At 35.9% G+C, this 18,757-nt stretch overlaps 2 protein-coding genes across 2 annotated transcripts; both read right to left on the bottom strand.

Annotated features, from left to right (window-relative positions):
- Nucleotides 1-7,159: 7,159 nt before the first annotated feature.
- Nucleotides 7,160-8,244, bottom strand: LOC140166856 (uncharacterized). The gene has a single exon (XM_072190345.1). The coding sequence runs from the start codon at nucleotides 8,198-8,200 to the stop codon at nucleotides 7,160-7,162; it is 1,041 nt and encodes a 346-aa protein (XP_072046446.1). The 5' UTR covers nucleotides 8,201-8,244.
- An 8-nt stretch (nucleotides 8,245-8,252) lies between these two features.
- On the bottom strand, nucleotides 8,253-9,221 carry LOC140166855 (E3 ubiquitin-protein ligase TRIM56-like; the record flags this gene model as incomplete). Its single annotated transcript, XM_072190344.1, has 2 exons — nucleotides 8,948-9,221; nucleotides 8,253-8,915 (listed from the first exon to the last, which is right to left on the bottom strand). Coding segments are annotated over exons 1-2 (894 nt in total), but the record flags the coding sequence as incomplete, so codon positions are not given.
- Nucleotides 9,222-18,757: the final 9,536 nt, after the last annotated feature.

Raw genomic sequence — 18,757 nt, 5'->3', positions numbered from 1 at the left:
CTACTGAAGATACTTTTATTCCCACACACTGATATCTGCTATATATAGGCCTACCGTCATACTCATAACCTGATATCTACTGTTGATAGTTTTATTCACACTTTGCTATCTACTTTAGAAAGGTTTTTACTCACACACTATCTACTCTAGATAGTCTTATGTTCACACTTTGCACCAGCTATCTACTGTCGATAGTTTTATACTCAATTATTATTGCGAATATTCGCAATTTATTGCGAATATTCGCAATAACATTGCGAATATTCGCAATAATTATTGCGAATATTCGCAATAATTATTGCGAATATTCGCAATAACATTGCGAATATTCGCAATAATATTATGCGAATATTCGCATAATTATTGCGAATATTCGCAATAACATTGCGAATATTCGCAATAATTATTGCGAATATTCGCAATAATCACACCACCAGTTTGATTATGTAGGCCTACTTATTAATGCAATCGGTGTTTCATGCTTCGGCGTCACGGTTCTATAACTTTATAGATAGTTTGATACTCACACTTTATTACCTACTGAAGATAGTTTTATACTTGCATGTTGCAATCTACTGAAGATACTTTTATTCTCAAACCCTGATATCTACTCTAGATATGTCATCTACATCAGATTCTTTAATACGCATACCCTGTCATCTATACTTTAGCTCGTTTTACACTCATACCCTGCTATCTACTGAAGATACATTTATACTCAAACTTTGCTATCTACTCTAGATAGTTTTATAATTACGCCCTCTAATCTACTGAAGATACTTTTATACTCACAGCCTACTACTGAAGATACTTTTATTCTCAAACTCTAATATCTACTATAAATACTCACACCCCTGATTTTTTACTTGTTGGGAGTTTTATTCACCCGTTGAAATCTACTTTAGAACGTTTTGTACTCACACCCTGCTATCTACTCTACATATTTTTATACTCATGATTTGCTGTCTACTGTAGATATATTTACACGGACACCTTGTCATATACTTAAGATTCTTTTATACGCACACCCTGCCATCTACTTTAGCTCGTTTTACACTCATACCCTGCTATCTTCTGAATATACTTTTATACTCACACTTTGCTATCTACTCTAGATAGTTTTATAATCACACCTACTATCTACTGAAGATACTTTTATTCCCACACACTGATATCTGCTATATATAGGCCTACCGTCATACTCATAACCTGATATCTACTGTTGATAGTTTTATTCACACTTTGCTATCTACTTTAGAAAGGTTTTTACTCACACACTATCTACTCTAGATAGTCTTATGTTCACACTTTGCACCAGCTATCTACTGTCGATAGTTTTATACTCAATTATTATTGCGAATATTCGCAATAATTATTGCGAATATTCGCAATAACATTGCGAATATTCGCAATAATATTGCGAATATTCGCAATAATGCGAATATTCGCAATAACATTGCGAATATTCGCAATAATATTGCGAATATTCGCAATAATTATTGCGAATATTCGCAATAACATTGCGAATATTCGCAATAATTATTGCGAATATTCGCAATAATCACACCACCAGTTTGATTATGTAGGCCTACTTATTAATGCAATCGGTGTTTCATGCTTCATGTCACGGTTCTATAACTTTATAGATAGTTTGATACTCACACTTTATTACCTACTGAAGATAGTTTTATACTTGCATGTTGCAATCTACTGAAGATACTTTTATTCTCAAACCCTGATATCTACTCTAGATATGTCATCTACATCAGATTCTTTAATACGCATACCCTGTCATCTATACTTTAGCTCGTTTTACACTCATACCCTGCTATCTACTGAAGATACATTTATACTCAAACTTTGCTATCTACTCTAGATAGTTTTATAATTACGCCCTCTAATCTACTGAAGATACTTTTATACTCACAGCCTACTACTGAAGATACTTTTATTCTCAAACTCTAATATCTACTATAAATACTCACACCCTGATTTTTACTTGTTGGGAGTTTTATTCACCCTTTGAAATCTACTTTAGAACGTTTTGTACTCACACCCTGCTATCTACTCTACATATTTTTATACTCATGATTTGCTGTCTACTGTAGATATATTTACACGGACACCTTGTCATATACTTAAGATTCTTTTATACGCACACCCTGCCATCTACTTTAGCTCGTTTTACACTCATACCCTGCTATCTTCTGAATATACTTTTATACTCACACTTTGCTATCTACTCTAGATAGTTTTATAATCACACCTACTATCTACTGAAGATACTTTTATTCCCACACACTGATATCTGCTATATATAGGCCTACCGTCATACTCATAACCTGATATCTACTGTTGATAGTTTTATTCACACTTTGCTATCTACTTTAGAAAGGTTTTTACTCACACACTATCTACTCTAGATAGTCTTATGTTCACACTTTGCACCAGCTATCTACTGTCGATAGTTTTATACTCAATTATTATTGCGAATATTCGCAATAATTATTGCGAATATTCGCAATAACATTGCGAATATTCGCAATAACATTGCGAATATTCGCAATAATTATTGCGAATATTCGCAATAATATTGCGAATATTCGCATAACATTGCGAATATTCGCAATAACATTGCGAATATTCGCAATAATTATTGCGAATATTCGCAATAATATTTCTAATTTTTTTTTTTTTTTTTTTGGCACTAATATGCTTCCGTAGCTTGGCTTGATTTTCTGTAGAATAATATTAGTTATGGCCGGTTAAAGTTCACTTGTGATCGTGATTTTTTTTGTGAAATTTTTTTTTTTTTCCGAAATTTTTTTTTTTCCCGAATTTTTTTTTTTTTCCGAAATTTTTTTTTTTTTAATTTTTTTTTTTTCCGAAATTTTTTTTTTTTTTTTTTTTTTTTTTCCGAAATTTTTTTTTTTTTATTTTTTTTTTTTTTTTTTTTTGAAATTTTTTTTTTTCTGAAATTTTTTTTTTTCCGAATTTTTCCGATACTTGGTGAGGGGAGGGCCTATAGACCTTTTTCCCTCTATCCCACAATGCACTATTCCAGGGGGGTATGACGTAGTTCATCAACCTCATAGAAATTTGTTGTTCTTTTTTTCCGAATTTTTTTTTTTGAAATTGTTTTTTCCGAAATTATTTTTTTCCGAATTTTTTTTTTCCAAAATTTTTTTTTGAAATTTTTTTTTCCGAAAATTTTTTTTTGTGAAATTTTTTTTTTTTTTCCGAAATTTTTTTTTTTTTTTCCGAATTTTTTTTTTTTCCTAATTTTTTTTTTTTTTTTTTTTTTTTTTTCCTTTTTTTTTTTTTTTTTTTTTTTTTAATTTTTTTTTTTTTTTTTTTTTTTTTTTCTTTTTTTTTTTTTTTGGTGAATTTTTTTTTTTTCTGAAATTTTTTTTCCGAATTTTTTTTTTTCCGACATTTTTTTTGAAATTTTTTTTTTCCGAATTTTTTTTTTCCCTGAATTTTTTTTTTTCCCGAATTTTTTTTATCAAACTCAATAAACTTGATGAGAAGAGTAACATTTTGGAATATTTTGCATGGATCAGGTCAAAGGTCAGCTGGGGTCAAATCTTCGAATTTAAATATCTGGACATCTGTAAGGGTACGGGGCTCAATCTCGGCGACAACCTCATGACCAGGGGAACATGTTGGAACCACAGAGGAGTAAGATAGACAGAGCGCGTACCACCAGTCAAAGTCTCCGCCTCATCCGATAATGAGGGCTGATTGTTCCATGAAATGCGACAGGCGAGACTGCTACGCAATTACCGCGTATTTTCATGGTCTATTGCGTTATCGCGAAAGCACGCAACGCTCACTCGCGTATACGCGAAGGCACGCAGCGCTGGCGTGATTGTAAGACACAGCACGATCGAACAATCGGCCCTCATGAATATGCGAGAACTGGTAGCATACAATACACGGGGACTTTGACTGATGGTACGCGCTCTGTCTATCTTACTCCTCTGTGGTTGGAACATTTTGCAGGGGGCAGGTCAAAGGTCAGCTGGGGTCAAATCTTCGAATTTCAATATCTGGACATCTGTAAGGGGTACGGGGCTCAATCTCGGTGACAACCTCATGACCTGTGGAACATATTGGAACATTTTGCACGGGTCAGCTCAAAAGACATCATTCTGGGGCCAAATCTTAGAATTGCGTTATCTGGACATCTGTAAGAGGTACAGGGCTCAAACTCGGTGACAACTCATGACCAGGGGTGAATTATGGAACATCTTGCAGGGGTCTGGTCAAAGGTCATCTGGGTCAAATCTTAGAATTGCATTTTCTGGACATCTGTGAGGAGTACCGGACTCAAAACTCGGTGACAACAAGCCTCATGACAGGGGAACATTTTTGGAACATTTTGCAGGGGTCAGATACCTCCACAACACCAACATGCCCCAGCTAGGTTTGTGGTCTATGACCACCATTTGCCTCTAGTATTACTTCTTACTAAGTTTTTTTTTCTTCCATGAGGCCCACAGATCATAGCATTAAAAACACCAAAAATACATTAATACACTAAAACACCAAAAATATTACCCTAAAACACTAAAAATACATTATTACACTACACAGACAAAATGCCTTAGAATATTACAGATATATACAAAATAGAATTGCAAATTGTATGATTTCACCATATACATTATTTAAAAAACAACATTACTGATTACATTTCATTAAACACATTTTACAAAATAAGTTTACAAAATTATAAAATAAGAACATTTACTTTGCTAATAATATGTAACACGATGATCTGGTCCATGGAGGCATTTTTGAAAATTGAGTTACTATATAATTATTACCTTATACAAACATTAGGCTATCTTATACTGAAAACACCAAAGGTCTAGTATACTTCATTCTAAAGTTATAAAGTGTGATGTCTGTTTCTTATGTATTTTATTGTTTTTTACTCCATATTTTCACCTTTATCTCAATTTCAAATTTGCCACCTTTGGCCTCCGTGGACCAGATTTTGTCACATATGAAACATTTCAGCTGAAGGTTGAATGAAATGAAATGCATCTCACATTATATTGAATGGCCTTAATCAACTTAATAAGAAAAGTAAAACAAAAGGAATATAAACAAGCACCCTCCTTCCCTCTCTCCCTTACTATTTCCTCTCTTCCAAACACTCACTTTCAGAATCACTCGCTAATTTGCTCTCCCCCCCCCCCCCCTTCACTCACACACCCCTCACTCAGTCACATATTTACACACTCACCCCTCACTCAGATTCAGTCCCCCCTAACTCTTGTCATTTCGTTTATTTGCAGTGTTTATACAAAAACTGACCACTCATATGGGTTGAATGTACAGGTTCAGAGAGTAGGCCTACTATTTTCCTGAAGCTAGATTTTCATGATACCCAGAATAAAGTGGTAATGGTCAAAACGTTTTAATGACATAAAAAAATGTCGGGTTATAATAAATGTTATGGAGACGTTTTTAAAATGTTTTATATGAAATCACTACAACATTTTAAAAATGTCAAAATGTTATTGCAAAAAATAATTTTTGGTAAACATTTTTGCAAAATATTTTGTCGATACTTAAAATTATTTTAGAATGTTTGGCATGAAGTTTTCAAAAATGTTTTCTGAATGTTATTAAAATGTTTTATACCTTTTTATAACCCAACATATAAATGTTTTCATTATAACATTTTGAGTTTGTTGGGTATGCTAACAATTAGTAACAAACTTTAAGCTATAAGCAAGCAATATATGCCAATGAGTGCAACAGTAACCAAAGTCACATTATTCGCTATGAACATGAACTGATGAAGGAAACAGAGTAGCTGTAACATGTGTCTATTGCCCTGTTACTTTCAATAGCAACTTTTTCTCTGTCATGAAATATTACATGTTTATGCCGGCCAGGTCGAGACTATTCTGAGGCGTCCATAACCCCTGGGCTTGGCTTCTGAACAACTCAGAATAATGCCCCCCCCCACAAGACTGGCCCTGTGGCAAAGCAGATGGAGCCAGTGGTGTCACCAGTAATTGATTTATCCCGTGGGGGCACCAGGGGCAAAGTGAATTGGAGGCAAAATCAACTCATTTTGTGCAAAAAGTGAAAATATTCGTAATTTTGGGTTTTTAACTGTTGGAAAGAGTTCTGACTGGGGGAGTATTTTCCCCATGCCACCCACTCCACGTGGTGCCAGCATTGGATGCAGCATGGTGACAATAAAAATATGCCACTGTCAATGAAACTCAAAAAAGATTTCTGACTTAATGCTTGAAAATAAAGGTCTACTACCCAAATTTAACATAAATCCTTGTGGGCAGCAATTCCATAGACCATAAGTGAGCTTTTTCCCCTGATTAGGAAATTCTACAAAACTGAAAGTCATGTGTCTATAATTTCAGATTATTATGGATAAAAAATAATTGATTGATGGGATAATATTCAATTTAGAAATTCCTCTTAAATTTAAGTTTGTGGATGTTTGTGCCTCATTAGTACTCGGGCTATATCGGAGCTAAGATGTCGCATTTAAAACACATTAAAATATGGCTGTTGTGGAGATCTAAAACAGTGTAAACATGATTCAGTGGTTTAAATTACATACTGGACTGAAACTTTTATTTTCTATCATTTCAAATTATCAACATTCTTGGAAAATGCATTATGTTAATGTTCACAAATTGAACAAATTTTCACCAAAAATAAACAGAAATCCCAACCCCCCCCAAAAAAAAAAAAAACCAGGAGACAGTGGACTTTATAGAATATTCTTTTTCCTCCTTAACTTTCCTCCCCACTTTTACTTGATTTTGTGGTCAAATATATTAGTCAATACTGAAGCCACATGGATAAAATAAAAGTGTGAATGTTGAATGTAAAATACACAATGCTTCTCTATTGTATGTTACATTCAGCAGGTACCCCAAAATAAGTGTTACATGTGCAGGGATGAATTTCAATATTCAGTGTTAAAGGGTCCTGTGTGATATGAAGATGGATCACTGCCTAGAGAAAATCTTGACTCTTTTATCTTCAACAACAAGCAACTTGTTTTCATTCTCAATAAGAGCCAATACTAAAACCACATGTTCCCTCTATACATGATGTATTTTAATTGTCAGTGTTAAAGGGTTCCCTGTGATAGAAAGATGGATCACTCCATAGAGAAAATCTTGACACTTTCCCTTTCAACAACAAGCAACTTGTTTTCATCCTCAATAAGAGCAAGTCCAGCAGGTTCATCTACTTCCTTTGTGACACATCCCATGTATTGACCTGATATAGAATAGCAATAGATGCCTCCTCCATTACTGGCAGAGTTTGCTATGTAGATATCATCATCTGCTGTACAGCATATGCCATAAGGGATCCATGATAACATACCTGAAGGAGGATTGAGTGTGTGTAGGATGTTACCTGTAGGATCAAGAACTTGTACAATAGGAGGATACCAACTTCCAGTTGAAACAATGAGCTTGTCAGTTGAAGTAACTGCTATGTAACCAGGTTGTATGGTTACTGCGATACTACTGACATGTGATCCATCCAATCTATGCTTACTGATGTACTTTTGCTTGCACTCACCAACCAGTAGACATCCCTGGTTATCCAATGCTAGACCACAGAGCACTGTATCCTGTGCATCAGATGATACATTGCTGGGAGACATTGTAGGGAATCGATACTTGTAGGTTCTATTTTGATCATAAACATTGACATGAGAAACCAGATGTGTGATGAATATTCTTCCATCTTGGCTGACTACCACATTCCATGGTTGAGATATCTGTCCAGACTTCAAACCTTGTTTGGTGTCCAAGCTGTATTTGAAATCACCAGATTGGTTAAACACCCTAGCTTGTCCATATGATCCAGAATCAGCTACAATGAAATCACCCATTGATGTCATTGCAATGCCTCGTCCACACTGTAATTTCTGTTGCCCTCTATTTCCAAATTGTTTACTCAGTTTCCATGTTCCAATGCCACCATGTCTAGGCCCTCTTGATTGAGATGGTTTTCTATAGCTATGAATTACAGATGATTCTGTTTTCTTAACCCCAGGTGATGCAGGAGCATTACTTTTATTCCTACCTATTGAAATGGATCCAAGACTTAGTGCAGTAGATAAGGTTAAGGGATTTGATGTGAATTTCACCTCTCCAAGGTTTCCATCAACAGTTCCTGGCTTCATATCTCTCAGTTGACTCAGATTATCTTTCAAGGAAGAGAATACCAAGGCAATGATCTGATCCAGTTTGTGTCACCTCTGTTGCCATTTGTAGTGCTGTTTGTAGACGAGTTTGTTGCATCTGAAGACTTTCTTTCTGTGCCTCAATCTGCTTCTTGCTCACAGCTGCAGCTTGGGACAATTCTGCCTCTTGCTCTTTTTCTTTCTGTCGAATTCTGTCACGTGCTGCATCAGCTGCTTGGTGTAGCTCTGCCTTTGCTTTCACTAAACTCTTCTCTAAATTGTGTTTAACTTCCTCAGCACTCTTCAGGAAGCCTTCGACCATGTCTCTTACTTTACTGCAATCAGTCATCAGTTGCTTCACTTCAGATCTCTGTTCTTTTGTTGCATGTTTTAGGTTTACAAGGCTATGGCTTGATGCTGGGTGATCAATAACAGTGCACTCATGACATATCAGGACTCCACAAGTTTTGCAGTAGAATCGTAGAACCTGACCCTTGTGCTCCTTGCAGCATTGCTTTTTCACCACACTCTTGATGTCTACTTTACCTGACTGAAGATCAATGTATGGAATGGTGTTGTGATCCTGAAGAATTAGTTGCCTTCTATGAATACCTACACAATCCTCACAAATAAACCCTCCACAATCAGTGCAATAGGCTTCAGCTTTGCTGTCAGTTGCTCCACAGCTTGAACATGGGGCCGTGCATCTTTCGCATGCAGCCTCTCCTCCAACTCGCGTCGGTCTTTTAGTGTGTTGATGACAAAGTTGGTAATGAATCCTTTAATACCTTCTGATGGAATAGGAAATTCTTGGCTACATATAGGACATCTGACTGTATCTTTCTTTCCTTGAGCCCATTGAGACAGGCATTTAAGACAATATGAGTGAAGGCATGGCAGGGCTTTAGGCTCTTGAATCGTCAACAAACAAATGCCACAGTCTGTTAAATCTTTAGTCCCAGGTTTAGCGTGGGCCATTTTTATTTATTTTCACCCGATGTTAAAGGGCATGAAATTCAAATTTGGCCAATATTACATTTTTTTAAAGAATGAATTTGGAAAGGTTAGGGACTGTAATTAACAGGGTTATATGTCAGGGCTAGTATTAGTGTTTAATGCCATGAAAGGTTACAATTAGGTTTGGGACTATGATTAAGATTGATAGTAATGAGGTAGGCCCTATACATTATCAAATTGAACTAAAAGCTGGTTCTTTAGTATAGTATTACAACTGTGCAACTTCAGTCGTTGATGTTGCTCTGTTTGAATCAATTGCTGTTTGAAGCAATTGTTTTGGGGTATTATTACTTTGTTCACACACAGACCTGGTTGACAGAGCTTTGTTAATATTTAATGGCAATTTGATAGGGCTAAGGCTTCTTTAATTCTGCATTTCAAGATATGAGTGATAATTATTTTAGCATGGTTAGTGCACACAGTGGTTAGTACAATGCAAATTATGAAATTATGTCATGAATGTTAACAAAAATGTTTAAGGTACAATGAGTTATTCTTTATTCTCCCTGATAAATATGGTCAAAATCAACACTGTAAACTTGTGAATTATAATTTTGTCAAGGCTTGTATGTATATAGAAAATACATGTACATCACTCTACTGTTGTCTAAGACTTCTAATTCTTGCAGTATCTTCTATTAATCTTCAAGTGCACTTGTTACCTCTGAACTCTTGTCTGAGTATTGTCTGCAAGAAAGGATAAACACAAATAATGCCTGATTGTAAATCATTTATCTTGCATATTCATCTTTTACTTCTTTGTTTTTGTCTTTTAAGACTTTGTCAGCACATCTTTTGAATTAAATTGCTCAAGCAGTTTGAATATTAGAATTAAAGGGACATTTCATGATCCACAGCCTTGTCCCCTACTTTTCATACCACTAGAAACCTCTGGCTACATCATGCTACAAACAATTTCTTGCAGATTAATTCGTTTAGCAAAAATATCATCAAATTTGAAACAAGTTCTGGCACACCAGAACGAAATTACAACACAGCGACATATGGAGTAGGAGTAGTGTAATACACATAAGCATGCATAAATTCGCAAACGCAAAATCGGAATCAACTGAGATTTAGGGAATAAGCTTTTTTTGTGGATGACAAATATCATTAAAAGAGGATGTTAGGATCACGAAATACTCCTTTAAATAAACATGGTCTAACATTGTTAGTAACAAATCTTTATTTATCCTGATTAGGTGATTTCAGTTTGATCATGTGCACAGTATGTAAAACACAACAATTGTCCTCACAATATGCCACTACTGAGAATTAAGCGGTTCATAATGCAAATAACATGACACAAAAGTATACAGCACATCAGGCCACCATATCCTATCACCATACCAAGTTGGAGTTGCACAGTGGATTAATGAATTTGCTTTTGCTCGGACAGCCAACCAGCCAAACAAACAAACAACCAGGCAGGCAGGCAGGCAGGCAAACAGGCAACCATCTGGATGATAACATAAGCCCCACATATGTGTGGGGCTTATGAAAGTTTTGATGGATATTTACAATTTTTTGAAAAATATACATAAACCACTCTAATTGTACTTGAACACTACACTATTTTTTGCTCACGTGGAGCATTTTCACTAGTTCGACTAGCATCTACACTGTCATGATATCTTGTCTACAATCGGGATATTCACTCTGTTATCATTTTAAAGATATTTACTTATTTGTTTAGCTACATGTATATCAAAATTTCATCAATGGAAAATTCATGTTGAATGCTTCAAACTTGGAACACAACTGGTCTTAAATAAAACATGAACTAGATCTAGCTATAGATCTGAAAGAAACAGTTAGATTTCAAGTTTACCAAGGTAATAATAGAGGTTTTTCCAAATCCAAACTCTGTAAGAGATTAACTCACCTTATATCCTATTCCTATATGGTATTTGCTGCAGCCTTGGCCAGGCCTATTTCTTCAACAAAATTCTGCTTGTGAATGATTCAACTGCTCTGCACACTGCTGATATATACAACAAAAAGTAAATGAAACAGCGTGGGTACTAGAGCCACTGATATAATAGGCCGCATCCCCATTCCTTTTGGGGAAGGGAGTCTTAAAATTGCCAAAGATTGTGCCCAAAATACACAGAGAAAAGCAACTGTTTAAGATTATATACCCATTAACAACCATTGAAACATTTTTTTTTTGTTTCCCTGGCATGTCATATTGAGTGATAATGATTTGATATTGCTTTTATTGGGAGGAGATATCTGGTAAGAACTGGGGGAGCAGAGATAAGGTTTTTTTTTTACGAAAGATGTTCCCATACCCTGTGACACCGGCACTACTACTGCCTCCCAATATATCTGGCTCAAATAGGCCTATTGGGCCAAATCAATGAACCAAGACTTGTAATGCTTTCAGTATTGGTATCTTCTTTCAGGAGTGATTAAGATAACAATTCATTACTGGTACCTTGTATATCATAAAATTTGTAAAATCTCATTTCTGCTTAATGGGAATTTGCACTCTCAGAAATGTATTACCTAAAGGTGCAACAAGCTTGCTCAAATAAAAAACCTCAAAGGCTACACCTTTTAACATGTAAATGCAGGTTGCCAAGGAAAGATAGCATGGAATAATAGAGGTTTTTCAAAATCCAAAACTCAAAATAGATTATATACCCATTAAGGTTGAGGATTGAGGGTCATGGATCATTTTCTTCAGCAATGCTTCACTCTGATGGGGAAAAGGGCAGTGGCAGCACTAGAAAGTTTGCATTTGGGGGGGGGCAAGTGAGTTTTGGGGGATCAACAAATGTTGCACAAAACTGCCACAAAAAGTGGTAATTTTTGTTATTTGGGGGTTGCCTTAAAAATGGGAGGGAAAATTAGAGGAGCAAGAAAAATATTTGGGGGCAAGAAAAATACATGCCCCTTGCCCCTGCCCCATAGTTACCCACTAAAGAATGAGGCATATTTCCATTTGTTACCTTAACGATGCTTTCTCATTGGTACCTTAATAGGTTTCACTTTATGCTATCTCACTTTTGACATGTTTGAGGGGGAAAAGGTATTCAGTTCGTATGACCTCACGGGGATGCGGGTTTGGAGGCACCTACCTAGACTTAAAGCCTTAATGTACGATCTTTTTAAATTTTTAGATATTTCTTTTTTTCTTCCAAAATGATAATATGCAGTCATTATGAAAGTTCCCAATACATTTGGATGCGAAAAACATTGGGAATTTGCAAAAAACAAAAACACATCATAAACTTCACCTCTATCACTCAAAATATCTTGCACTATTTGGATTAGGATGGCGAGTGCGGCCTCAGAGTTAATCTCCTACGCAGCCAGTTTGGTTACGCTCCCTCAACTATTGTTGCGACATATTATTATAATCTATAAATTATGATAATATGTCGGACCAACAGAAAATCATCCCGTTTTACTACAAATAAGGCGAATTTTTGCTCATAGATTTAAGGGAAGGGGTATGAACGTTTGGACAGTATTTATTGTGGGACATTAGAGCACATCAGACATATCGAATGGTATTCTGAATACGAAGAATGTCCTTCTCATATCAAATAATTTTGATTTTTTGAAATTCGCAATGTAATACACATTTTATGGCAAATAATTAAAAATTGATATTATTCAAATTTTTGATATATAACAGTACTCGAAGTAAATTTTACAAATCTGATGACTTACACTTAAAGTGTATGTAGGTGGGATGAAAAGCCGACGATCAATTGAAAATTTTGACCTTTCGTATTGAAGATATGGATTTTTTTTCCCAAAACACCAAAAAAAAGTAGGTCTTTTTGGGAAAAAAATCCATATCTTCAATAAGAAAGCTCAAAATTTTCAATTGATCGTCGGCTTTTCCTCCCAGCTACATACACTTTAAGAATATATCATTAGATTTATAAAATTTACTTCGAGGACTGTTATTATATCAAAATGTGAAAAATATCAAATTTTAATAATTTGTCATAAAATTTGTATTATATCGTGAATTTCAAAAATGAAAATTATTTGATATCAGAAAGACATTCTTCGTATTCAGAATGCAATTCGATATGTCTGATGTGCTCTCATGTCCCACAAAAAATACTGTCGAAACGCTCATTCCAGATCCCTTAAGTTGGAACATGTGTAAGTATTACAAATATGCCAAAAAATCGGTTTTGAAACAAATAAAGGTATATTCTGAAAAAAGATCATACATTAAGGCTTTAAGCATAAAAGTATACCGTCCCCTGGATTCCACTCTATACATGATGCACTTATGGTCCATTGCAAGCCCGATTCGACCTTTGTGGCATTAAACCCAGTTAACAGGAAATTAATCCAGTAAATCGATTCAAATAAGCTCATGCATTCGATCACTAACGGCAACCAGCTTCGGTCGATTACCCCAGCTGCAGCGTGTGTAAACTCTAATTTGCATAGAGGCTGTACGTGAAATTATTGATTGGCTCCAAACAAAGGATTTGAACTGGTGCACGTAATCATGGCGCAGTGCAGTCCATTCAATCAAATGTTGTCATCAACCTATTTGATCGCAGTGCATTGTTATGTGTGTGAGATGAACTGTCGCGGTTGATTGCAATCAAACAAACGATGTCTTATGTATTACTTTGTTCCGTGATGAAAATCGTGATGTTTTATTTAATTACTCTCGAAAAATGTATTTCTTTTGTAGGCATATTACTTTGTTTTGTGATGAAAATCGTGATGTTTTATTTCATCACGCTTTAAAACAAACGATTTCTTATGTATTACTTTGTTTCGTGATGAAAACCGTGATGTTTTATTTCATCATCACGCTCTAAAACAAACGATTTCTTATGCATTATATTTGTTTTGTGATGAAAATCGTGATGTTTTATTTCATCACGCTCTAAACAATAATTATAGTTACATGAATTTCAAGAAAAAAATCTTATTAAAACGGTAGGCCCTATGTTGTTTAGAAAAAATGTAGAAAGTGATGATGATGATGATGTCGATGATGATGATGATGATGATGATGATGATGATGGTGATGATGATGATGTCTCCAAAAGTGTCCCGGTTTTTTTTCTTGCCCTAAATCGTGCGTATCTATTAATAAGGCACTTCAATAATCAATAATCAGTCCCGTGACGGCCTCCACTAACTAGCTACTAACTTGGGTTATGGGCCCTGATTTTCATGTTCACTGTCACTTACTCATCAGCGAAGTACGACCCTTTGTCAATTACCTACAGTACCAAATTTCGGCATACTATTTAAAAACTCATCATGATGATCGAACAGAGAGTACTTTAAATGTAGCTTGTACCGTTTTCGTGTGGCATTCTTCAGAAGTGAGCGGTCCGTTTACCAAAATTTTCGGTCAAATCTCCATTCAATTAACACGGGATTTGGCTGGCTATGCCTTGCCCTCACTCACTGTTTTACCAAAGTACGAATATTTCTGAACATCTAACCTAGCTGTAATTTTAGGTCATGTTAGAGAAATATATTTGCTAGAAGTTTTTGAGAGTACTTTTAATATTGGCCGGTTATTTTTCACACATTGACGTTAACTAGGCAAATGTCTATCCTTTTAACGTGGCACGATTTGTAGAGGTCACAGCTCAATGGTGAGAGCACTGTGTATTGTGTATAGGAAAACGGACAGTAACTGCAGTATGAAATTTTCTTTAACAACCTGATGGTTGTAAGAATCTATGGTGATCTGTGGTCAAGATTTTGATCTTCTTCTACAGTACAAGTTGGAAAGTTGGCGTTATCCACGGTGTTATCTATAGTATAAATGACCACACAGGGATTATGGTCAGAGGCACCTACCTACACAAACCAAACTTGAGTACCCTCCCTCTGGATTTCACTATATAACATTTCTTTAAAACTTCTATCATATCTTACCTGTGGGTTGTAAGAATGTGGTTAGGATTCTGTCTTCATCTTCTTCTGCAGTACAAGTGTAGACTGACATCAGAAATCTACAAAATTAACAAATTTATATTATGTGGTGTGATCAAGTAAAATCAGTACATGAAGTCAGACATATTCAATTTTCAGTTTCTTGTAGGATTGTAAACAGCATTTGCAAAGCTACATTTTGTAGAAAACCTCATTGAATTTGGACAATGGACAACCAGCAACTAATTATCAAAAATTGCCAGTAATTAACTACCTTTAAAGAGATGCAAGATTGATAAAGATTTAGAATTTAGAACTGTGTTTATCTTGGTTAAAGGAGTATTTCGTGATCCTAGCATCCTCTTTTTATGACATTTTCCAGTAGATATCCGCGAAAAAAGCTTATTCCCAAAATTTCAGTTGATTCCGATTTCGCGTTTGCGAGTTATGCATGATTATGTGTATTACACTACCCCATAGACAATGTGTAATTCAAATGTCACGATATCTTTGCTAAACGATTTAATCTGCAAGAAATTTTTCGTACATAAACATTATGTAGCCAGAGGTTTCCAGTGATATAAAAATCTCAACTGTTTTTGAGAAAAGTGGGGGGATGATGATGTGGATCACGAAATGCCCTTTTAACAAATGAAAAATTTGCATTGCAACGGTAACTATTGGTAGACATGCATTTAGCAACTATTGTTGGGCGTCAAGAATTCACAAGAACCAATGCTGCACAAAGAAAACAGTTTCAATGTATATATCTGTATATGCATGTGCAACCAGAAAAGACTGCATATCATACAGCTCATCTCGAACACATTGCATTTTGGACTTCGGAAGTAACCACCCTGCATACTAGTGTCATAGATATAGAAAATAACATAAAGTAAGCTATAGAATATTTAAAAGATTTCAAATTTATTTCTATCAATTTCATTACAAACAGTATCCATTAAATTTCCTTAGGGGCTCATTTGACTTAAAATTACATTTTTTACTTACGCTTGGTAATGGTTGCCTCCAAAATAAGCCTAAACGGTGCCAACGTATAGAGCTGTGACTGTGGTTGTTGAAATGAAATCGTGCACCAAAATAATATGATACAGTGTAAAGGTTCCTGAACTTTCCAATCCAAGAAAAATAAAAAGTTTTGTTTCCTTCTGCCAGCATTGAATGTATATCTATGGCTACTATCATTTATTTTATTATGGTTAATAACAGAAACCATGTACACATTTCAGGCCTATTCACGGGTGTGCACAGAAACCTTCAACTGGTGGGTCTATCTGGTGTGGGCACTTATAAAATTGACAGGTATGTACCTACCAGCATTCTAAAGTAGGGCCTTTCAGTTCAAATGTAATTTTCAAGGGGAAATAGGGGTCACAGGATGTAACACTTCAAAAAGGGGTATAAGGGAGTCACTGGATAGAACTTAGAAGCAGGTGAAATATGTAGTCATTGGGTAGCAGACTGCAAAAATTAAGGTCTCAAAAATTCAGGGATCAATGAGCAGCAAGAAATGAAAAAGGGAGGGCCACTAGGTAAATTGATAGAAAGGGGTCCTTGGGTAGAAGCTGGTCGGTATAAGGGGTCTATTGACAGGCACATACCCGTCACAAGTGCCTAACAAGGGGACTAGGCTTGCACCCGTTGGCCGTTGGCATGGTTGGGCTAAGCAGCTGAATTATGTTCGGAAGAGCTGATTTTGCACTTAATTTACATAAATCAAAGGGGCTGACTGAATCCCTCAAAGCTCCCCTGATATTTTGAATTGAAAATGCAGTGTTTAATTTTTTTTTTTTTTTTTGGCTGAAAAAATTTCCTTCGCATGTAACAAAATATTTTATTTAAAGAATATCCCATAATAGTTTATGATCAGACTACCTCACCAGTTAATGTTTATTTTGTGCTATCATATCTTGATATCATATTAGTCAATGTTCATAATAACAGAAGAGGGCAAAGTTGTCTATTTTTATTTGTATTATTATTTTTCATTATCATTTTTGATAAAAGTTTTGTGCAGCACTGCATGCCCTGTTCCAGAGTGCCCAAGGGGATTCAAAATTTGTTACCAAGATGTATGTCAATTTCGCCTACTAGCAGTATGTTTTTGCATTTGGTTGCTGTCCGTCCTGGGGATGACTGATTCCCCATTTGGAATCAAGATTTTTTCGCCAAAATATATGTCAGAAAATTATACATTGTAAGGATATGTGATCAAGTATTTTTTGTAGTGCTGCCCCCCCCCCGAGTCTAAAATGTTTAGACCAAAACAAACAACGTTTGTTTCCCATAGCTCGCGCATTTCGTTTTTGACGACTTATTGTGCATTGGATTTTTTTTCACTTAAAAAAATGGAAAAATCCAAAAAAATAATATAAAACACTACTGTAAACATTTAGGCTACACATTACACAACAAACAAGTGTAGTGAAAAACTACTGGAGATAACATCACATTTACACAACAAACAAGCATATTGAAAAACGAAATGATTGATTATATAATGCAAAACCAAGCTCATGTGTGTAAAGACAGGGGGAAGCGGGGTAAAAAGTTCAAGACTGGGGTTACACAATGCCCAGGGGCGTAGCCAGCTTTCTTGGTCAGGGGGGGCAAAATAAAATTTCGGGGGCACAGACGAAAAAAATTGCAGTTGCATCATACAATACATAGAGACTGTATGTCTTCGAGGTTCCCGAAAAGGGCCTTATTGGGATGATGTGCGCGAGTAGCGCGAAAAAAATCGTATTTTACACTATTTTCGGCCATTATCCGGCTAAAAAGGGCTTTATTGTTACAATGTGCGCGCGTAGCGCGGAAAATTTTTGTATTTTACACTATTTTGGCCCTGAATTTTGCTAGAAAAGGGGCTCCTTGCCCTTTTTCTTTTCCTTTGCCCTCCTGATTTTCTCTTTCATTTTTTGTCAGAGGGGCACTTTTTCTTTCATTTTTTGTCAGGGGGGGCACTCTGCCCCACCTGCCCCCCCGCTGGCTACGCTACTGACAATGCCCTCTTCATGCTGTCCCAACTTGACATAAACATAGTTTAACTTTTTAGTGCTATTTCCTGAAGATAGCATGTGACATTTTCATTTTAGTGCTATCTACTGAAGATAGCATATAATAATTTCACCATTTGGAGCTAGCTACTGACAATAGCATGTGACATTTTAATGAGAGATAATTTACTGCTGTTCCCTTCGTGCCACATCTATTTGACAGGGGAGGGGATGGGCAAATTCCTCCTTCTCGCTACCCCTATTTGACAGTGGAGGCGAATCTGGGAAAAGTCCAAGACATAGGGGAAAATGCACTATGCCCCTTTCGGATCACTCCCTATTTTTAGGGAAGGGGCAACTGAGGGATAAATGCAACCGTTTCCCCCTTTGTGTTACCTATTTGACAGGGGCGAACTGGCAGTAAAACCTAAGAATGTGGGGGAAAATGCCCTGATGCCCCCTTTATATCTTCCATATTTGACAGGGAGATGGGCAACAGTGGAAAAGACCCAAGACTGTGAAGACAAATGCACCATTGTCCGTTTATCCGTCCCTGTCCGACAAGGGGGAACTGGGCTAAACCTTAGACTGAGGGGCAAAATGTCCCCTTTGTGCCACCGCTTTCTTCTTTTTT

The sequence above is a fragment of the Amphiura filiformis genome, chromosome 12, assembly GCF_039555335.1.
Source record: "Amphiura filiformis chromosome 12, Afil_fr2py, whole genome shotgun sequence".
In the NCBI taxonomy this organism is placed as follows: domain Eukaryota; kingdom Metazoa; phylum Echinodermata; class Ophiuroidea; order Amphilepidida; family Amphiuridae; genus Amphiura; species Amphiura filiformis.
This window is presented reverse-complemented; position numbering and strand designations above follow the sequence as displayed.

Bases quoted from the DNA above. Each gene is read 5' to 3' on its own strand.
- LOC140166856 (XM_072190345.1), bottom strand. From the start codon at position 8,200: ATGAAGCCAGGAACTGTTGATGGAAACCTTGGAGAGGTGAAATTCACA.